Raw genomic sequence first — 23,455 nt, forward strand, 5'->3', positions numbered from 1 at the left:
TAAAACTCATGTCTGTACTAAAGGGAAGAATGAAAATCCAGGTGAGTGCGAGTGTTTTCAGGGCTTTTTTTTTTTTAAAAAAAAAAACCAAACAAACAAAAAAAACCCCCAAAAAACCCCAAACAACTTTGATAGTGGAGCCACCTCACCATTAGAAATCGTTGTTGCACTAGCCCCCAGAGCAGTGAGTGACATTATCAGGTCCCATAGTGTGAGATGTGCTCCACAATCACCCACTGGGAAACTGCCCCTGTTAAAACCCCCTCTAAATAGACCAAGTTTGAAGAGAACAGCTGTTGTTATTCTTGCTTTTTGGGGAGGGAATTGGGTGTGGTGAAGAATCAGAAATAAAACCCACTGCTGAGTCCCAGCCCAGCACTTCAGCCTGCAGCCATCCTTCTAGGTCTCCCCTCCCCGCTTTTCTTTCTTATTTGTAGTAGAAAAAGCGTAGTTATCCAGTTGTGCTTGACTTTCAGTATCCTCCAATAGATTTATAGGCATTACAAAATAATAGGTTCTGTAGTGCAGTAAAAGAGATCCAGAAATGCAATGTGATGATGCTAAAAATGACCAAGAACTCCTAGAAAAGTTTTGCGGATGTGGGTGGGTCTGCATCAGGGTCCCAGCCCTGTGCCATTCAGGCTCGGCAAGTGGACGTGGGTGGCTGGTGATCCCTTTTTGTGTGTACCCCATCCCTAGGGCCGCACAGGTTCGTTGTGAGTCTGCGACATTCTGGGTCGTCAGGAGTTTGTGCTTTTGCGTCCGGAAAATGTCTGTATTTCCTCTTTGTGAGGGCCTGTAGATGGATCCCTACGTGTATAAATTCACTCCCAATTTGAAGTGAAAGCATGGAGTCAAATGCGCTTTTTGCAAACCCTTCTTTGCTCCCCGCTCAGTGCTGATTAGAAGACTAATGGCTGTGTTAATGCGGGAGGGTCCTCAGCAAGATGCTTGAGTAGGCATCACGACAGTTTCATGCTGGCTTTGGTTTTTGCATGGGATACCCTGACAGGAATGATACAGGAACAAGAGTTGTCAATGTTGCATCTGAAATTTTTTCCAAGGGGGATGATTGCTTTTTTTAAAGGGAACCTGATTTTAGCGTTCCCATGTGCCCCAGAGTAATGCAGCAAAAGATCCAGTCTTTTATTTGCAGACCTTTTTTAGCAGCGCTATGTTATTTCATTGTCATTTTAAGTGGTTGAATCTGTGCGAGTAGATTAAAATGAACCATTGCCTATCCACATTAAGTGTTCTCATGTGCGTGTGTAACTTTAGGTTCTTAAAAGAAGACAATGGGCACATTTCCATGCTTTATTTTTTTAATTTAGCACAGATTGATGGGTTTTGGAATAAAATGTAAACCCTCAACAGTTTGGCACATGGAGAAACTCAACTTGGAAAAAAAGAAAGGAAAATATGGAAAGCTTATAAATCTTAACTTGGACTTACTTCTAAGTTTGCTGTCTAGTCTATGCAGTTCACTTTGTTCCTACAGAGTTTCAGGCTCAGATATCTTGGTCATGTTCTCTTATTCCTTGTAAATTGTGTGTAGAAAAATGACACCTGCTGGGTTTTTCTTCTCTGTAAATAGCTGGAATTCACAATGTTGAAGTATAAAAATGAGCCATTATGATTAGTTAGCAAATAACTAATGTGTGAAAATTGTGTACAAAATAAATTGAGGTTCTAAAAATAAAATTGGAGACTGGATAAAATTCTTCAGGCCCCAGTTACAATAAGAGTTTTTCCATCATTGAGCGGATGTTGACAAAAGACCGAGTCAGGGAAACTTGATCCATTTTCCTTTGGGTGGTTAAATTTTAAACCTGGGACCATAAAATTACAGTACACAGTGGTCCTAGATAAGATCTGTGAGTTATATATGAAGCATTAGACTTCTTGAATTCGTTATCCTCCCCTCCACCTCCAAAAAATGCTACCTAGATATATTAGATCTGACTGATAAACCATTCCATTTGAAATAAAAAATCTTTTTACTTGAGATTTTCTGGCTGAGCTGTGGAATATTAAGTTTATTTATTAAATTGTGAGTGTTTGACAAATAGCTCTAGTTCTTATGTTACATTTTCTTTGGGCTGAGAGTATACCTGTGCCATTTTTTTTTTGCAGTTGTGCTCATGCATTGCAACTCAATTGTGTTTCTGAGCCTGTAGTTTTATGTACTTTCTCCTTTCTTTCTTTAGACTGATAGAGAGCACGCAAAGCTGCCTTTTACTAGAGAGGGGGATAAGGGATGAAGGTAAAGCAGCACACACATACCAAATTTGCAGATGCGATTTGCTCTTGTAGGGAGAGACTGATGATGGCCATTAGCTTGAGGATGCTTTGTGCACTCCTTTAGGGAACCTGGGAGAGAACAGCAGTGTATATGGGTGACCAGCGTGCACAGATGTGAATGTGTATCTGGGAAATAGAGCAGAAATGTGTCTCTTGTGTGTGTGTGCGCCTGTAAAAGAGAATGTGTGTGACTGTGTGTGTGTGCTTGTGCAGTGTGTTTCTGGAAGAACCGGGGGAAAAAAACAGAGATAGAAGAAAGGGGGGAAGAAAGTTGGTGGAGAGAATTCATGGAGAAGGAACTTTTGGTCTCCAGTCATGAAATGGAGATGAGTGTGATTATCTATTTCCATACTGTCTGAATAGAAATCACTATGATTGCATTAATAAGTAGAATAAGTTAGGTGGAATTGTTTGGTATTTGTTATATGAATACTGGTAAGTTTAGTAGGTGTCTCATAAAATACTTCATTGGGTACCTCGCCAAGTATTTTCTCTGCGTTTACCTCTGGTGCCAGTATTTAGGTATGTGATTTTTAAATCTACATTTTTGAAATTGACTTTTTGCCAGTTTTAACCTCAGGAGTAACCAGAGGTTACACAGAAAGTCAGTTCAAACGAAGCATCAACAAGGCTAAACCAAAATTTTAATACATTTAAGCAAAATATAGGGAAAGATACGTTAAAACAAATATATACATTTTCGGCATTGCAGTACATGTAGTTCATATCTTCCTCTTGCTGTATATATACATATGTGCTCATGGACATGTGTGTAATGTATGTGTATGGTAAATAATATGGTTAATGTTCATTTCAGTAAACTGTTGTAATGTGTTGACCTGCACGGTCCATGGTGTAAGAGAAAGCAGATGTGTTTTCAGTTGTATTGAAAATATAGTTTGTAATTTTAATGTATTTTTTATTTATTACAATGCCAGTAAAGTTCATTAAAGCTGGTTTGAAAGGCAAAACCAATCTGATACCTATTAAGTAGATTGTGTTGTTTCATGAACATTGAGGTTAGTCAAGAATTCTTTATAGTACCAAGCACTACTCTAACAGGCTAGTCCAGCAAAAGGCATCCCAGAGCGATGGCTGCTCCTTCCCCTGGGGACATTTCCATTGATCCTAGATCCTTAATAGTCTTATGCTGTAATGAGGGAGGGATTGATTCTGCGTGTGCTTTGACATGATGGTAACTTTAAAAACTGCATCTATAACATAAATAACTTGAGAAGTCTCAAAATGAAGGTCTTAAACTGTGAATTCCTTGGGACATGAATGTTGCCTCCTACTTGTAGGGTCTCGGCCCACACATGCACTGTTGTGTATGCGAGCTTGCTGTGCTCTCTGCATTCATGGTCTGGCTGAGATGGCTGCCTTGGCACCAAGGCTGCACCGTGCCGGTGGCAGTGCTGCAAGCACTACGTTAACCCTGCTTTGTGTGGACGTGGGGATGGGTTAAAGAGCAGCACTGGACAAGGGGACTTACCTGACTGAACCAAGCTAAACTCTTACTCTGTTTGTTTTTTTGCTCTTTCCTGTAGCTCAAGCCAGGTCAAAACAGTTGCCGAGACAGTGACAGTGAAAGCGCCAGTGGAGAATCAAAAGGTTTCCATCGAAGTAGCTCTCGGGAAAGACTCAGTGACGTAAGTAAAACTCCTGCAGCTAAATACTGCTCTGATTAATCCCTGATAATTTTCTGGGGGGTGTAAGTCCTAACAGGATTTAGTTTCTGGGATGGTTTGTTGCTAAAATCTCCTTCCCTTTGGGAGGGATGGGAGAGGAAGAGGTAACTTAGGTCTCCTGCCCCAGTTCAGCAAACTTCTTAAAGTTTGGTACAATGTCTATCTGTGTGAAAACACTCATTCATTTTGAAATAGTTGAAGGCCATTTAATGAAGTTAAAATGCTCTGCATAGTTGAGAAGTGAGATGGCCTCTTTGTACCCCAAGTGGGGAAGGAAAAAATGTGTTTCTTTGGGCTAAATACTGTCTTTATGAAAAGTATTAGAGTGTCTAGAGAGACTCAGTGGATTTATATATAATGAATTGATATAACATGGCCAACAATAGCATAAGCTCTGCCTTTATTGCTCTACCTAAACTGCTGTGGAAAGTCCTAAGATGGCAGCTCTGTGGAGAATGTTTTTCTCTGTTGAAGAATGCTGGCCATTCACTGAACGACACGCATGAGTTGTTCTGACATATGAATGACTACAGAAATCTTTCTGTTCCTGCAATTAGATTATTATTTATTATGTGTACCATCACAATCCTTGAGTGTTTTATTCATGGCTCTGGGTCATCTGCTTTAGAGCACAGCCCTGTCCCAAAAGAGTATCTAAATTGGGGATTTTGTAGGTCAGATCCTTTGCTGGTAAAAGCATGGATAGCTACATCAGTCAGACTAATTTGTATCAGCCAGCAATCTGGCCCTACTTTTAACTAACCCACATTTTGCAAATGGGGATTTTATCGATAGCGTGTCCATGCAGATCTGGATGACAGATACCAGATGGTGTCCTCTATAGGCCAATCCAATAAAACTGAATTGAGCAGACATTAAAAGAAATACCTTTGTAAAGGATACATTTCGTTGTGCAAATTTAAGCCTGGAGGCACACAGCTAGCAATTTTTGCTGAATTGTGCATATCACTGGAAGAGCCACCTGATTCTTTTTTTTCTCCTGTGAAGGTGTGAAATCTGTAGCACTCTTTTTCCTCATCCCTTTGTCACATTATTTTAGAGGTCCATTCCTCCCCCAGAGCCAACCTTTATGGGTACATTCAGCTAGACACTTCGGAGCCTGCCCTTCATAGCTGTCAGGTGAAGTCAGTGTCAGGGCTGTAAGATATGTTTGGAAGAGGAGAGTGAAACTGGAGGAGATAGTAAGTAAACGCTCTGTACAGGTCGCGGTGGATGGCAGCTGACCATCAGCCTGTCACTGTTGCCATCCTAGCTTGCTCCGAGCCCTATGGCAGCTGAGAAGTCACTGCAGTGAACTCCACTATTACAGAGCACCTTTCAGCAAAAAATTTCACAGCTCCTTACAAACATGGTTTTAATTTAGCCTTGTCACTTCCTTGCAAGGTACTGAGTGGAGAGCTCTGAGGCTTATTTGAGCTTCCCAGCAGCTCAGAGCATTGCAGTGCCAGACCTGGCAGTGAGAGCAGAGTCCTGGTTCCCCTTCCACCGATCAAATACAGTTTTTCTCTGATGTTTTTACAATACTTTCCCTTTGTCTTGGCACTATGGCGAATTAAAAGGAAGTGGAGAGCGAATATAACTTCCCTAGTGCACCTGAGAGAGGACATAGGGATTCACAGGTTGCTCAGAAGGAATATTATGTAAATATATGTGAAAATGTATATTTTAAAATGTTATACATAATTTATGTTTTGCTTAATAAGTAAGTTCCTTTATGCTTTGATAATTCATTGCAATACAAGCATACGTCTCTGTGGTCTGGTGTTGCCAGTTCAGCTGAGATTTGAAAAACATGCACGAGATAACTCTCATCTTGCCTGAGTGTGTGGTGGCCTTTCCCAGACTCTCTCAGATACGAGAGGTAAATACCATTCTGTATTTCTCTCTCTCCCAAAGACAAACATCCCATGTTTTTAAATGACGGGGCCTTACAAAGTTGTAGCAATACCTCCAGCTATGGGTGAGCCTGCCGTGAACTGTCCTCTTATGTGCCAAGATGCGTCAAGAGCTTAATCAGTTTATTTTAAATTACATCTTTTGAAGGAGTGAGTTGTCTAATGATATCTACCAATTACTGTCCAGAAGAAATTACAGACAAAAGAGGAAGGTTTCTCTGAAGATCCTTTTCTGATTTTAACACTGTTTTCTTAGAAGAAATATGCAAAAGGTTGTGTATTCAACAGAAGCTAGAACAAAAATATAAAATATTGCAGGCAGATTAACCCTGAGGTCAGAAAACAAATTTTGGACATGGAATGTAATGGATCTCCACTGATGTAGCCTGACAGAATTGTAAGATTAAGCATGGCTACTGCATGGAAATATGTATAATGAATGAAGTGCATATACTCTAGGTGGATGATCAATTTTCAAATCCCTAGTTGTAAGCAAGCTGTTGAAACAGAAATGTTAGCTTCATGAGCTTTAATGCAGAGCCTAAGTGATAGCTTAGTGACAGATGCAGAATGAGGGAGATAGTATAATGAATATCCAGTTGCAAACTGACATGTCAGTGGCTTCATTCCCTCTCCTGTCAGATATCTTTCAACTCTGCATATTGCAAATGTACCTACAGTCCTTGGCTAACGCAGATTGATGCAAACTGTGTTTACAAGGGATGACTCCTTTCCAGGCTAATGAGATCCAAGCAGGTAATTTGCAGCATTTGCAAGAGAGGTGGTCAAAAATGAAAAGAAGATAATTCAATGAAAAGACCATGTTAAACAGGAGACTTTTCTCATAATGAGGCTTGAAATAGCATCAGACAGTAGGAAGAGGAATATCCTATGTTCTTGTCAGATGCAATGCAGTGAGACTGATTTCCATCAACTCCTTTCTTTGTCCTCATCTCGCACACGTGTACACACACGCACACACCCCTCTGTGAAAGAACATAATTAGCAGAGAACTTAACCTCTTCTAGGTTAGGGATAATGATTGCTCTAATGCTCCATTGCAAGCATTTGATGGTGCCCTAATACATCTCCCTGTTTGAATTTCATAAACCCATTTCTCTCTGCCTTTCTCCCCTATATAGTATTTTTTGGAATGACAACTTGTTTTTTCCTTTATGGGCAGAGGTAGCTGCAGGGGCTTAAAAGAGAAATTGGAGAGTTGCTCGTCCTTTGGATATAGGGTGCTGTAGTCAATCTCATCAAAATCTTGCCAGTAGTAGAATTCATTTTGTTGAGATTTTGCTTGGAGACAAGATGGCAGTGCTTTCTCTTTTCCTCATCTTGGAGCTCAGTCAACTTGTTTTCTTTACCTTTCTGTATGTATGTATTTTTAATTGAATCTTCCCACTTTGGAATACATGGGGTACTTTTTAGGTACGTTTTACAAAGCAGCCAGGAGATTACTTGAGGAAATGTAAGAATTACAGCTAATCTGGATGGTAAATGCACAGGGTATTCAGGGGTTCAGCCACCTCTATTTTAATTAAAAACAAATATAAAAAAAATTATTTCTTTGGTGCACATTCCTAAATTCCTGGTCTGAAGTTCACACTCAGCTGAAAAATCATTGCTAGTCCTGTTAAAGATTTGATGTCTGTGAGAGGAACCTTGCTTATCATTTTGGGAGTGATGATGCAGTGGCAGTGCAAGCCTGCACTGATGGGAGAGGGCTGACAAACTGCTTTGGGCACCCTCAGCTCTGCCTGCTGCTTCTGGTGTTGGTTGCAGGCTTTCAGTGAAGGGCTGAGCAGTAAAAGCCTCTCACAGCCCCTCACAGACTGGGAGGCAGCACAGGTCTCTTGCCACATGACAGAAGCATTGACTGCCTGGCCCCTTAGCTTAACAAGGAATCACAAGCCAGGAGAAATAGTTGTCAACTTTCTGTCTGGAATATTGTTCCATTTCTTGAACAGGAAGTGGGACAGGAATCTTTCCATTTGTCCCCTACATTAAAGGTCTTGGCTTGGGCTCTCATCAAAGCTGACACACTCTTTCATGAGTGCTTCCCTTTCCCCAGTGCTTTTTAGCTGTGTGCTCCTACTGTGTTGTGTACTTTGCACTTGAGAATAGGTTACAGTGAGGTATCGATGAGGAAGAAGTACTGGAGTGCTCTGCCCACCCGTTTGTTGCTGTCTCCTTTGGGAAGAAAGGTGTCTACAGCCCCAGCAGTGTAATCCTGTGGACAGCTCGCAGTTTCGACCTCAAATATGGGATGTTTTCAATTCTCAGTCTCCCATTCCTACAACCTGTGTACTGAGCCCAAAGACAGAGAAGCTGAGGAACAGTCTTTGGGTTACGTGTTCTGAAAGCCTTAGTACTTTTCCTTCTCCAGAATATCCCCAGCAATCTTGGCTGTATCTAAAGTGGAATAACACTAGCAAAGCTCTGCGTGCGTTTGCATATGTGTATGCCAGAAGCTTATCAGCTGCAGTGGCTGCTTCTTTGTGTGTGTGTGTGTGTGTATGCAAGGGTATGTATGTGTGTGTTTGTGTGTCTAAGGTTGGGTGCTTAAATGCTTTGTTGCATTATGTTAATTCCTCGGCAGTGCAATCAAATTCATGTCGTAATTAAAGCTGTCAGTTGGAAGGCAAGCCAATCGCCAAGAAAACACAGCATAACAAATGAAGTGAAATGATTCTGCGTGTAGCTATACAATGCTTCGCCAGGCATGAAATTAAATAAGTAATTTGATGTTGACATCAGAAATTGAAATGATACCCACTGTTCCTTCATTCAGTCAGACCTGCATAAACAATAGCCAGAACAAATATGTGCAACACAGTCTTTCTCCCCACCCAGCTCCCCAAGTAATGCACAATATATATGCAAAATGGGTATAACTTTGCCTTCCAAGACCTCAAGGATGTAATTTTCTTTGGTACACAATAAACTAATGCTTACACGATGGTTACTACATTTTTGCTTCTGGGCCAAAAGTTCTTCTCTTTAAGAAAGGAAGGAAGGAAAAAAAAAAAAAAAAGACAGAAGGAAAATAACAAAACCAAAACCCTGTTAATTTTAAGCAAGTGACTTGCGTTTTCTGATGGGCACCTGATGCAGGCTTCTGCTGGTGGTTGTGTGAATATCAAATAATATATCTACTGTCGAATTTTGCAAAGGGTTTCGGAAAGTGAAACCATTACCTCTATTATAGGCACACTTTATGTAAGAGATGTAGAACCATCCAGTGCAGGATCACGACTCTGCATGGGCTTGTAAAGATGCTGCATACACAGTACCACATTCATCAGTTGGTACCAAGGCTGGGCACTGGGTAGTAGGATCCTTTCGCTATTGGGAGTTATCAAAAAAGGTGAGAAGCTGTCTTCTTGCATAGCCCTTGCTTTAGCCTATATGCTCTGTCAACACACAGTTCACAATACAGCTAACTTAGTCATTCATGCATGTGCAATACAGTCTTTCTTACTTCAATTAAAAAGAGTTTGCAAACTGTACTATCCATATGCAGCATGCAATTTGTGAAGGGCTATATTTCCATCAAACAAACTCAAATTCCCTGAAAACGCAGTTATTTCTTTTCAGCAAAAGTCATTCGACTGCTATGTTTCAACTGTCCTCCCATAGCCATTGCAGCATTGCTTCTGAAGGAATGGAAATATTCAGTGGGAAGTATTTTGTTTGCTTATTATTTTTTCTTCTTTTTTATTGTTTTGTTTTGATACTTGATCCTTCCAAAACTTGGAATAAAAAGCAGACAAAAATCACACACAGATGCAGAATGCAAACTTTGGAGCTTTCAGCCTGTAAAGTAAGTTTTTAAAAACTGTGAGTGAAAGAGTGGGACTCGATTGGCATCTGTACATAGCTTAAACAAAAGCGGTTATAATGATTGCACGTCTCTAGTTTAAATTAAAAGAATTTAAATGGCATGAAGCAGAAACCAGAATGTGAGAAGTGAAAGGCAGTATATGTGATGTGCTTTAACAGGAAAGTAAATGCATTAGATACTAAACCAGAGTGTGCTGAAATGCACTCTCTACCATGTGTTGGAGAGCTGCAGTCTACGGGCTGCAGTGGCTCACAAAACCTTTGTATGTGGCTCCCAAAAGGGGGCTTTCTAGCTGGAAACAGTAGCCAGGCTGTGTGATGACTGAGGCTGTGGCAGTTACCAGGTCATTCCCAGCTGAACAGTTACAGGGACGTAGAGGAAAGCAGAGCAGTTGGGCTGAGCCCCAGGGCCTCACGGCCACGCGTTCCCAAACTTGCACGGCCCAAACTTGCATGGTGCTGCTGCAGAGGCGCTTTCAGGGACATTGTCACTGGGACCAGCTGGGTCTTGCTGTGGATGATGGTGACAGAGGGAGCTTGAGGCCCCAGAGCAGCAAGAGTGGGGCCAGAAGGACGTAGAAACGTATTTATTTCTGTGGAGCTCCCCTTGCATGCTGAGGACCAAATCTGTAGACTGCAGATCTTGAGTCCTTCAGTAGCCACAACATACAAGATAGAGAGTATTAAGGGGCAGGAACCATATACCTTCCAAATTTCCGTAGCAGTTGTGTTCATATAAAATGTCCCAACGCTGTTTGTTGATTTTATGATATTGGTACCCTTATGATTACCAAGGTGATTTCCTCTTGCTAAATCTTTAACTTCTAATGGCTTAAAACAGAAGGCCTTTCCCTGTACGTATGTAACCTCTCTAAACCTCTCTTTTTAGTAGTGCTTTGGTGAACACCCAGTAATATTCTGATTATTTGCAATGAGTTTTGTTGTCAATTTTAAATTTCTTGGCACAATCTATTTCTGTCATGCTGAGTTCAGTAAAAAGACACCATAAGCCCCTTGTGGGGGTTTATTTTCCTTTACATCAGTGCTGTACTCCATGATCAGAAATCGAGAGAATTTGTTGTTAGGATTCCCTGCAATAGTGCCTCGGAACAGAGATGACAGTGATGGAAATTCTGCATGTTTCCAACGGTTTGCCAAGGCTGGTTGGGGCCCCTGTGCAGTTCCTGGTAATCACTGAGCTGTGTCATTACTGAAAGTGAGGTTGTGCTAGGGAACAGAAACAGGAATTGAGCTATAGGAGTTAAAGACTGGTCATATCTGGACTACCCACTGCTCACTAGAGAATTACCCTCCGCGTTTTGCTTCCTTCTCCATTGACTAGCCCGGCTTGAAGCATTTCGGGTGATAGGGCCACAGCATTGGGAACTGTTCACCCTTTAATGTAACAGCCAGTGACCTGGATTAGGACTGAGATGTTTAGGTCTCTCACCATGTGTCTAAGAGAACCTGCTGTGTAATCCCCATTGCTTAGATGAAAAACTAATGAAACAAAACCCTTTATCTCCTTAATTCCTGTGAATGTAGAGGTTGTGATCATGTCCCACTTAAAGTGAATTTCATGATGCGGTTTTTTTAAGCATTTAAACTCTGATTATTTTCCATGGTAGTAATATTAGTTTTAATTATTTTTATGGGTTTGAGTTTTGAAATCTATTTCACACTGTAGATATTCGTTGTTTGTTTTTTCTTTTCTTTTTAAATCCTTGGTTTGTCAAACAATGTGGACATCCAAATGGGAAATTGTAGCGACTGCTTTCTCCAGGAAATGGTACATTGACTGAAGCGGCTTCTCTGTGCCCACGCGTTCTTTACATTTCAGACTACTAATTATGTTTACAAAATGTCTCATTTTAGAAAAGCACTATGTGTGTACTAACCAGGGCCTTTCGGGAATAAATTGGCAAACAGGTCATACACTGAAAAAGTCATCCAAACCCACCGGGCTTTTTGTTTTGAAGTCAGTCTACAATTTTTTTCTTTTCCCCCTCCTGCCTGCCCCTTTGTGGCCACAAAGCTGAGTAGCTGGAGTCCAGGGCATTGAATGTCAGCATGTCAGGGAGGCTGGTTGATGAGTGTCTGTTTAGTCTCAGTGCAGGGCGAAATGCCATCATTAATTCATTACCCAGCTGCCTGTCAAATAAATTGGCAATTACGTCCACCGCAGAAGCTTGGAATTCAGTAAATAGCACGTTACCATCTCAGAGTCGTTGAGAGATGTAAAGGGAAAAATTAAGCAACACCGTGTTTGTTTCAGTAGCAGATGACAAGGGGCAGCACATTGGTGCTGTGATGTAGTGATGAAAAGCTTGGAAAGGGCTGGTAATGAGCTATGTGGATTGGAACGTGTTAAAAACCATCACTGACTTTCCACTTTGTCTTTGTGTTTTATTGCAGAGCTCAGCTCCTTCCAGCTTGGGAACAGGCTACTTTGTAAGTGTATCTCAACTTTAACACATGTGCCTCTGAACAGCGTAGCATTAGTCCTGAAACAAAAGTGCCTTATTATATGGAAACGAGCATAAATAACCAATCTCAGTCTGCCCAATAGGTTAACTTTTTCTATTTCTTCCTCCACAAATGCATTATAAGTAATATTTCAGAGCTGGTGGTCAATGTTTTCCTGAACCAATCAGGTGTAATATTAATTACTACATAAATTCCAACAGTATTTAATTTACACAATTATAGCAAATAAAATGAACCATGGTCTTACCAGCTCTCTAACCTGAGATGGTAGGATCTTGATTTCCCCTTGTACCAATTCTCATTGATTCATAGACTTTAAAGAGCCCATGACGGCAGTCTTGTCTCATCTCCCGTGTACCACAGTCCAGAGAACATGACACAGTGATTTCTGCCTGTTGGTTAAAAGCCTCGTGTCTCACAGATGATCTTGGAAAATGCAACTGTAATTGTATTTGTACTAGATTTACATTTTACGTCATGAGAAGAGGATCAGGCTCCAGCTGGTTTGATAATTGATTGGTCTTTTTGTTATTTATTTCCATGCACCTTTATTGATTTAACAGTCTATATTCATACTTTTCTATCTGTTTATTCCCACATTCATCAATACACATTTTACTTGCACAGGTAAGTTTGGGAATAAAAAATGTTTTTCCAGTCAATCCAATGCACTGTTTCTATTTCTCCAAGATTTGTATTTATATTGCTCATACTCTGTGTCACTTGTAACTTAGGCTGTATTCTTCAAGCATGTCTTTTCTGCCTTTATGATATCTGTAGGAGAAATAGAGCATTATGTTTGTCCAAAAACAGGTGGGTAAAATGCAGTGAGACATTTTCTGCAACATTGCTGTGTATAGCTAATAGTGTAATCAAAGTCTGCCTCTATCTTTTCATCAAACTCTGGGTAAAATAAAACTATATGTTATTCAGTTACATGATGGAAAAACTTTGTTGCTCTCTTGTCAGATTCCTGGAGAGTAATTTTCTTCCATTAGTACATGGTGAAATTTAGTCCTTTTTCATAGAGGTCTGTGATCCTGTAAGAAAGTTACGGGATTAAACTGTGTACACATGACCTCACATGTAAAGTGTAAAATGCAAGCATTGCTTAATACCTGAAGAAATGCTGTGCCCTGCTGGATTTACATTGGACTTCTGCACAAACTGAATGTTCCGTACTTTTGCCAGTGGTAAGGTCTGAAAAGAGCATTATCAATTGAAAGAGTTTTGTGGTAGTTTTTCTAATTATGCCAAAGCCCAATCAGTGTAAGGTAAGTTGTGAAACAGGAAAAAAACACCTGGTTTCCTTTTTTCAGCACTTCTTCTGTTTTGTGTCATAAGTATTTTTAAGAGGGAGGGGATGAAGGGAAAAATAATAACAAATGGCTCAACATTTATTTTGCGTTAAGACTAAAACTTGAATGTCTTTTCATAGTTCTGAGCGAATTGCTTCGCTTTGGGCACTTAAAATTCAGATCATGTGAACATATACAGACATGCTCTGGAATGGGACAAATATAATGTGGGATGGAAGGCTTTAACATATATAAATAAACCTTCTTCTCCTTATAGTGGGAGCTGAATATGCACGGTTTAAGAACAATGTTCAGCTTCATCTTTAGGAAGCAGAGGTAACAGAAGAAAAGCCATCTGCTGTTCCCTTGCACCATACTGTCTGTGGGTTGGTCCAGTAAAGCGAAATCTGGAAGGTGTCAACATCCCCTATGCTCCAGCAAAAAGCTTGAAAGTTTCCAGTTCTCCCGAGTTAGGGATTTAGTAACAAGAAGCTTTTTGACGTCTTCTGGTGCCAATGTATTGGCACTTCAAATCATACTAATTTGGATCTGTGTAGGTGGGGGAGACATCCCATATTAGGTTCCATTAAGATGATATATTTAACTGCACTGTTTGTTATGTATAGTCATAGTAATAAGATTTCTTTAACTTAACTTTTTCTTTCTTTACTAATAGCCAAGTAGATAGAAAATGCCCTTCAGTTTCTATCTTAAAGTCATTTTTACACAGTCTTGGATGAAAAGTAGAAATGTGTACTGTTCCCTTTTCACTTTGGAAAATTGTTTTTAGGATTATCTTGCTTATTGTTTTAAAAAAGTCTGTACCCTTATTAACTTACATGGGGCAAATAAAACCCAGATGTGTTTTGCGGTACCAGACAATGAGAAAAATGCTCCAGAATGATCCAATTAGCATGTGTTTCTGATAAATGTAATTATTGTATTATCAAAGTGCAGAAGAATATGCACTTGAATTGACTCCTTTTTTCCAAAGCTTTTAACTAGAAAAGACTGTTAGTTTTTGTGTTTAGAGTTAACCCAGAACATCAAAACAAAAGTCATTGGTCTCAAAAGAAACAACAATAATTTTTAATTTAATAGATAATAATAAAGCTTTTGCCTCTGGAAATTATTGATCAATATATGTTGTACTTTGGACTACAAAATATCTCGTACTGTAGTGCACCAAAGGAAACACAGGCAACCAGGTTAAGTTAAAATGGACTAACGGTAGTTTTGCTGTCCAAGAAAACGGAAACCGAAACACAGATGGAAGCAGGTTTTACTCAGAAATTAATAAACACTGACGTATGGATTAAGTAGCTCATATTTGCTGTTTTAGTCTAAGCAGTAATGGAATCTTGGTGTGTTTAGGCCGTGTTACCTAGCATGTACGTAGTGGAGATAAAGGAGATTCCAAGGCTGACAAGTATTAAGAACCATGCTTATGGCAGGCACTCGACTTTGATGGGTGGAGGGTCATGTGTCTGCAATGTTTGTGGACGCTGCGCATCCTATAGCAAAACAAAAATTACTTTTGGATCCTTTTATTCTACAGAGGGTCTCCTGAGGTCACTGTTTAAGGAAATGTTTATAAACCTGACACTTCTAAGTAAAACAAAATCATTTTTCTAATATCTGTATGATACTTCCATCCTCGTAATTCATTATGCACTTCCAGTAGTAGTGGTGAAGGCTGAAATGCTGTAACTAGGTAAATTTCTCAATGGCAAAGTTGGAGACTGGATTCTTACGTTCTTGTTGCCTCTACATTAGTGCTTCTTGAAAAGCAGTGGTAAAGGAAAAATTCAGATGCTCTGAGGAGGGTATTCATACTGCCTGCTTTGCCAGCCCACCTTCGCTATGAAGTCAAGAGGAGAGGGTTGGGAATCTCCATCAAGGATTCAGCCTAATTCATTACCTAACCGGGATGATCAGAACTGCCATTGATTCAAGAGATCTTCTAATTAGGTGCCTTCAGCAAAGCGGGACACGTGCCCCTAACCACTGCATGAGTATTAATGATGCAAAGTTGTCGAGGAGTTCCAAGTAGCTCTACAAGGGTTTTTTTTCAGTTAGGAACAACTTATCTTCTACTTCTTTCAGAAGTCCTAGTCCTAGTATGTTCAGTATATTTCGTTGAAAAGCCGTTTTCATTGTTGCTGGTATCCGTTTCACCTGTCTTGGTGCTCCTTGTCAGAGTGGACGCTTTCCTATCATTTTTACATGTTATTAAATCAGTAGTTAGAAAAGAAGAGACAGAGGTAAAAATCATTCTAATTCTCCTACAAGCCTTTTGTACTGCCCTGACGTTATTGTTTTCTGTGGAGGTCAATCCAGTTTATGATTGGTGCCTGTGAAAAAAGATTTGGACGCGCTGTTAATATTGGTGTAACCTAAGAAATCATAAAGAAATACTTCCTGGAAAATCTCCCAGTTGTCTTTGCTATTTTTGCATTGCAGATTGTCATTGTCTCTCATCAAGGATAGATTATAAGGTAGATTACACTTCCTTGAGAAGTCAGATCAGATAATTGGAAAGTAGTTAGAATTTCAGGAGGAAAACCCCACCTATTTAGCTTTAAAAGAAAAGCTATTTGAATTTGAATTATGTGAATTTTTAACGCCGTCCAGCTGTCTGTGATTTCAGGAGGTTGAGATGTTTTAGAATATGATTGGAGTTTAATAGTAAAAGCTTTTTCTCTTATTTGACTACAGAGAACAATTTTTGCTAGTTTTCTTTGTGTTTTGCACCCAGCCAAGTTCACGTTAAAGGATACAGGTGGTTCATTGGTTTGCAACACAGAACAGAAATCAAAACCTAAATAACTGCGTATTTTATTTTTACACAACAAACCCAATTTCGAATATTGTAAGGTTCTTTGGCAATTGTACAGTTTCTCTGTTTATGGCAACTTGTTTCCATGTCTTCCACTGGTCTGCTTCTCAAGTCTTTGTGGCAGTTTCTGAGGGTTTTCTGTTCCCTTTTATTAATGCTTATTTTTGGTTAGCAGGTTTGTTCCTCAAAAAGCACAGAGTTTCTGGATTTTTCAGAGCTGGATAGAATTTGGTAATAAGCTGGTGACGTAAACAGAGAAAGAAACTCCTGTGACACTTCTTTTCCAAACAATGCTCTTGCTCCACCTTAAAAAAAGGAAGAAAAACAAAAAATGTGATTTGCACATGGGCTGGTGACTCAGACAAACATAAATTGTGAGCATATTCCCAAAGGCTCTAGCTAATCAGTTGTGCTATCCAATTTGGCCCTGAGTGGGTTCAGTTCAGCAGATGTTGGCGTAGTTACAGCATGCCACTGGGACACTGTGTTGTGCAATGTTGCATTACATTACTCAGAGCTCTAAAAACTCATCCCAAGGAGAATAAGTGGAGCACCAGTGGTATTAGTATAGAAATGATGGAAAACCAGTATTTGGCCTAGATAAGGCCAGCTATTTAACTAGGCAGTAGGACTGATTTTCACCCGACATGTTACCTTACAGAAGAAATGTGAAAGCAGTTATACCAGCACGTTCTCTGGGCTCATAGTCTCAGATGGAGCCCTTAAACCCAGTAGATTTTCCTTCATTGCCTGGTCTATGTGCAATGACAGTGCTCCTAAGTAGCCTGTGTTGTGTTCTTTGAGGTGGTCAGATTTGTGATGATGTTGACTCTCTCCTGGTGGGAGTACTAGGAGAGTACAGTAAGACTTGTTAGTTTCCACAGGAGAGAAACAGATTAGATCTAAAGTATCATTTGAAAGACATTTAAGAAATTCAACTAGCTGATGTTATAGAAAGGATATAATACTTTACTCCACATCATACACACAGTGATGTTGGTAAGTAAAGAGGAGGAGATCTTGCAAGTAGGTTAAGTTGCTCAGTTATTTTTAGTGCTTGACTTTAGAAGCTAAACATTTAAATGTATTTTGCTTATGTACGAGTGTGTTTCCATCTGAAATGCAGAAGTACTACTACAGCAGTGGCTGTTTGGATGGCACCACACTTAAACTGTCATGTCCCCCGTGAATACAGTTGAAAAGACAATGCTTGTTATCCTGTGTTTGGCACTATAAATCATTGTTAACAAATCCTCATTTGCTTAGTAGGGTAATGAATTTCCAATTTTCTCACTGTAATTAGTTTTACCAACTATGATTGTGAAGGGTATACTGAAATCCACTTTAAAATCTCCGTGTGCCCATTCTTTGCAAAAGTGAAGTTGACAACAGAGGTTATGAATCTTCTGATAGTAAATTCAGGTTTAAGAAAAGTGGACAAGATCCCCAGTAGAAATCTCTCTGAGGGTCATAATTACCTATTAGTATTTGCAGACCTCAGTGGAGCAGGTTTGGTGTGGAGACCTGGAAACCCTGGTGTTTCTTTATCTGAAATCTTTTAGGTGTTATCTTTTGTTTTGCAGGAGCCATTGAAAATGCAGTTTATTGTAACAGCTGCTATAAGGAAGGCATCATCATTGCCAACTAAATACATTAGGTGTAATAAAATCTACCCCAGGTCTATTAATTTTAGTATTTATAAACTGTAGTGCTGTTCTAGGGAGAACTGAGACTCATTAAAGAGTTTGCTAACAATATGACCATCAAAGCAAGAACAACAGCAAAAGCAGGCGTTATGTATATTTCCAGCATCCTACTAATCATGATGAGAATAGCTGGAGCAAAACAACTGTTTTTAGAGAACAAAACTATTTTTCTAGAGGTTAAGGAAAATGCTTATTATTAACTCGATATCTGAGGAATGTTTAGACAAGCAGAATAAATGACCTGGGCTGGAATTTGGTCAAGACAGGTCTCTACTCAGATCGTTTTGAACAGAGATGACAGAAGTCTGAGTTATGTTTGCAGCCCTTCTTAATGGGAATGTTTCCTCATACCCTGCCCTAATGCATACTCATGCTTTTTGAATAAAATGCTTTGAATTTAAAATATTAATCCTGGTAGTTCTTCTTTGAATGAGGTGAAACTATATTGTCCAAATCTTAAACAAGGAAAGCAGGGCACAGCAGCAGTTTCTTACCCAACTAAGCAGAACTGAGATCAGATTTCAGAATTTCAGGTTTTTCAGGTTTGTCCCCTCATTGCTGAAACACAGATTTTTCATCCTCTGTCTGAACAATGCAGTAATTAATTTCTGTAGGACAGACCCCAGATATATTTGGTGATTGAGGAGACGATGTCCCCCAAGGAGTTACCACGTGTGATTGAACAGTGCTGAGCTGAAGCATGCCTCTGGGCTGCCTTGGGAGGCCTTCACTCTCCTTCTTGCCCAAGCCCACTCCTGCTTTAGTTATTAGAATTGAGCAGTTCTGTGCTATCTGTGTTAATGTCTCTGGCTCAGTTTTGCCCTTTTGCATGGTTCATGTAGGGTTTTTTCCTGGCATGATGTTAGATTTAGTGCTCTTGCGTTTCTTCACCAAATGCTTTGAGCTTGTTAGTCCCTTTTCCTTCTGCTTCTATGTATGGTTCTCCACTTAGCTTGTTGGAGCCATCTTTTTCCCAAGGATAACAAATGTGATGAACAGTGTGAAGAAAGGAGGGGAGGAAGAAAGAAAGGGGGAGAAAGGAAGACAATGAGAATTTGTATGTATTTGCAGGGATGATTTGAAAATCTCCATTATTTGCCAGCAGGGTCTCTAACTTTTGTTATTGGCAGAAGAGAGGAGTGTTGCAAGTGGTTGGTAGATAGCTTCATTTACAATTTCAAAAACTTGAGGCATACTCAGTACATATTTTTGATGGTATTTCAGGTGAACTTAGTGATTTTTCCAGCAAAAATCAATTTAGAAAACTCAAGACAGGATAATTTATAAGTAAATTTTTTATTTTATAATTTCCTCTTCTGGAGGTTTTAAGATTTATGTAAGTAGCAGAAAGACTTAAGATTTGCTGTCAGTCTAAATTTGGTCTCTAATGCCCCATGTTACACGTAGCTCATGTTTTGCTCATCAGCTCTTGCAAAGCAAAAGAATTATTTTTTTGTGTTCCCCCTCTTTTTCTCTTTCTCTTTCCATAACATGTGACACAAATTGCAAATGTGAACCTGAATAATAAAGAATTGCTTCACTGATTGCTAAACATGCATTATGGTGCTTTTAAACTCATTTCAGGTCATCGTACTGCAAATTAGTTTGATTGCAAGCAGTTAAGCTGTCATATACAAAGCCTTCATCTTCCAAGGGTCTCAGTTTCATATCATTAAAAGAGAATGCTCGATAGCATTGAATGTATTTATTGTATGTGTAATATTTTGGAGGAAAGATAGTGTATGGTTTCTAGAGGAGATGAAACGAAAAGGGATGTGCAATCCCTAAGGAGAGTGCTTCATTGATAGTCCTGGTTTTGTGTCATATTTAAAGGTGGTTGACCGTGTTCTGTACAAAACGAGACAGTTTGCTCTTGTTACTGAAGTTTTGAACTTGGTGGCGTTTTTTTGTAACCCAAGTGGAAAGAGCAACACTGGACTGTTTCTGATGCAAATTATCTGCTGGTGTTATTGTTTGTGGTGAGATTTTACTCAGAAAAACATAAAATGAACATTTTCTCCTATGATCATTTAAAATAAATGGAAAACCTTGCAAGATTTCTGCAGTATGTTACTTGAGAATTTGTAGAATAGCACACTCTTGTGCAAAAAAGAAGGGATTATGTAAAAAGCATTATGGTAGAAAGGACTTAAAAGGATAAAATCCTCTGAGTTTCCTGAAAAAAGGGTTTGTGGTGGTGATTGATTGGGTCAGCGCTGTGCTGGAGACACCAAAATGTTGAGTGCTGTGCTGAGATGGCGTGAAAGTTCATGCTGCTGTCAGGCACGGGAGCTGTGTGCCGTGCAGGTCTGCTGGGCAGAGATGAAATGCAGAGCTGCTGTGCAAACTTGGTGACCTTGGAAATCACCAGTACTGTCATTTGACTAACTGATAGGATTAGTCTGGAGAAAGATAATGCAAAAGCCTCTGAGGAAACAGGAGTATGCAATATGAATGGATTAATGATGAGGAGAATCCATATGATGGTATTAGACTTTTCATTTTGCCGTTTTCTGAAGAAATATTCTCCCTCACTTTCTCCTATTTTGGAAGAATACATTTAATAATTTATGCTATGTCATATTAATTAATCTTTTAAACAAGAGATCCTTTTCTTCCTGCTAAACTTACAAGTAAGGAAATGCTGGTTTAGTTAAATAGGAAAAACACTCCCTTAATACTACAGGCACTCAGTTCCAAAACTTGTCCAAAGTATGACTTGTTCCTATGTGAATGATTAGTGTTATGGCGAGTATTAGTATATTCTTCTTCTGAGTCACTTGGAGGAATAGTGGGATTGTACCTGAAGCAGAGAACACATCTCCTGATTGCAAGAATTAAGGCTGAATTTCACAGAAAAGAGTCCAATCCTCTTTCTCAGCCTTTTATGTCAGAACTCAAAATTGCTGTCTGATAAAATGTAGGACACCAGATTGAATTACTTCATTGAACCACTGCTGTCCCCTGTTAATGGTAATTGCACGGATATAGCGGTCTTTCTTGGCAACATCTCAGATATTTACCTCCCACTGTTTTTCAATTCAAACCTTTGATGAAAATATTCCCAGTACTTCTTTAAAGCAGACACCCAACTGTCTTTCTTGACAAAGGCAAGGTCTTTAAATCAGATCCTGACAATTTGTGACACAGCAGTCTATCTAAATCACCTTTTACCTATGTCACTGTGTCATTTCCTGAAAAAAAAAGTGTCCATCAGAGGAAGGTTGCTGAAGGGTTGGTGCTCGGAGAGTCTGTGTGTGTGTCAGTGTGGAGCTGGAAGATTTGTGTGTTTGTTTCAGTGGAAGTAATTAGATGAAGGCTTGTAAAGTTGCAATGCATGCTGTAATGGTTTGTTACAAATATTTGGGGATGCTTTGTCCATAAGAAAAACATTATTAGGTTATTGCTGTTCTCAGACCATTAGGAAGGGAAGGTTTTTTGACGGCTTTTCCTTTAGCAATGGTAAATCTGTTTAAAAAAAAAAAAAATCAGGGCAAATGTTTTCTTCTTTGCTACACCTGAGGGTTAATGTGCATTCAGCTGAAGTAGCTTATTCACCTCCTGAAATCTCATCTCACTTGATGTTCTGAACTCTCCCTCCCACAGAGAGATGTGGATGCCACATCCACCATTCGCTCTAGCAAATGCTGTTGTTTCAAGCCGTCTTGCATCATGATGAGTAGTTCTTTGACTCATGCAATCAGATCAGTGCAGTTTTCATTACTGAGGAGCTTGCTGTCTAGCTTTGCTGCAAGATGGCGACTGTTCGCTCGTGCTAGAGGGTTTTCCACCACATCTCTTTGCATTACTGAGTATGCTTTTGGTACAAACTCAAGGTTGGCATATAATATCAGTGGAGCTGGCCGTATTGTGTAGCATCACTGTAAAAGAATTTATAGGAAAAATCTGTGAAAATCACTTGGTTTTGAATGAGGAGTAAGTAATTTATATGAGTATTTATTATGAATGTTTTGGCTGTTCATTTTATTCAGTGACCTATATAACAGTGCTTTTTAGCATAGAGACAGTGCCTACCTGTGCCTTTGTGTAGTAGTCTGGGTAAATAGACTTCTAGCTATTACTGTAATTGAACTTCTTAATATTACTAGCATTGACTAATTGTTCTACCTTAGCAGATGAAAAGAGGTGGTTGTTAAATGGCAGAATATACACCAGCTATAATAAAAGATCAAGAGAAAACTTCATTAGCAAAGTGTTCGTCTTTGCCAAGCAGGATGTGTCTGTCAGGGATGGTGATGAAAGATGAGCTTGGACGGGAAAAAATGGCTCTGTAAGTGCATGTGCCAGGCTTGTTCAGAGTGTGAAGTTCATGTTTGGAGTGGCATCACTGTAGCACATGATGACACTTGTGCCATTTGGAAATGAAAGAAACCTTTCAAATGAAGGGCTAGACTGTTGGGTATATCAGCGAATGCAAGAGTAATATGTTGCAGTTTCAAGGAATCATTTCTGATGCCAGATGGAAGGGCTTTCATGGAGCACAGTTGAAAGAAAAGAGAGGGATTTAAGATTTTTAAAACCCTTTAAAAATTCTGCTGGAAGAAATGCTCTTGCAATTTCTAGTTCCCTCTGCTGTGATGAGAAATGGAGAAGGGAAGAGAACTGCTGCCTCTTCTCCTGCTCCCATGCTTACCTTTTGATTTCTCAGATGGCTTCTGAAGATGGAAATAACTTAAGTTCAGACAAACAGTTTAATGGCATTGCCACACTTATAATATCCACATTCTACTTTCTTTTCTTTGACGAAATACGGTGTTAACAGTAATAATTGAAGTATTTGTACTGCTGTGCTTTTACGCAGTAGTAGCAGTAGCCCCAAAAATTTTCCAGCTGCAGCCCCTGTTTCTGTAGACACGCGCATGCACACACAGAGGTTGGAGAATTGGCAGCACAGGTGCTGGGAAAAGGAATGTGTTTTGGGGCTCTCTGAAAGGCTCTGATGCTACCTCGTCCATCTGCAGAGAGATCACTTACACCTGGTGATAAGCCATGCTGCTCTTCTCTCTTCCTGCCTCCCCCGCAATATTAACATCTGGCTTGCAGGATTGTTTCCACCTTGAAGTGGCAGCTGTGTCAGAGGCGATGTGCTTTCACAGCAGAGAACGGAAGCACAAGCAAACCTGAACCCCATGCTGGCAAATCCGTGCAGGCATCTTCTGAAAGCACTATGTCTTCTGCTGCGTGCTTAGAGTTGCCAGCTTGGAAGAGGCAGCCGTGAAGCCTGGGATGCTGTTAAACACCACCGAGGACTTGTTTGCTCCCTCCCCATTCCCCCTTCCCCACTGAACACAAACTGTGAGAAGTCCAAGAACTGCTGCGGTGCCAACAAGAGCAAAATTACTTGCAGCTG

General features: G+C 39.8%; 1 protein-coding gene across 7 annotated transcripts in view; it reads left to right on the forward strand.

The window, feature by feature from the left end:
- AUTS2 (activator of transcription and developmental regulator AUTS2) overlaps nt 1-23,455 on the forward strand; it is a 786,364-nt gene that overhangs the window by 348,039 nt on the left and 414,870 nt on the right. For all 7 annotated transcript variants that reach the window (XM_075771882.1, XM_075771881.1, XM_075771883.1 and 4 more), the window contains 2 exons: nt 3,849-3,950; nt 12,170-12,205. In XM_075771882.1, the coding sequence (XP_075627997.1) occupies nt 3,849-3,950; nt 12,170-12,205 (138 nt within the window). The remainder of the gene's footprint in view (nt 1-3,848; nt 3,951-12,169; nt 12,206-23,455) is intronic.

This window comes from Balearica regulorum, chromosome 19 (genome assembly GCF_011004875.1).
Source record: "Balearica regulorum gibbericeps isolate bBalReg1 chromosome 19, bBalReg1.pri, whole genome shotgun sequence".
NCBI classification, from domain to species: domain Eukaryota; kingdom Metazoa; phylum Chordata; class Aves; order Gruiformes; family Gruidae; genus Balearica; species Balearica regulorum.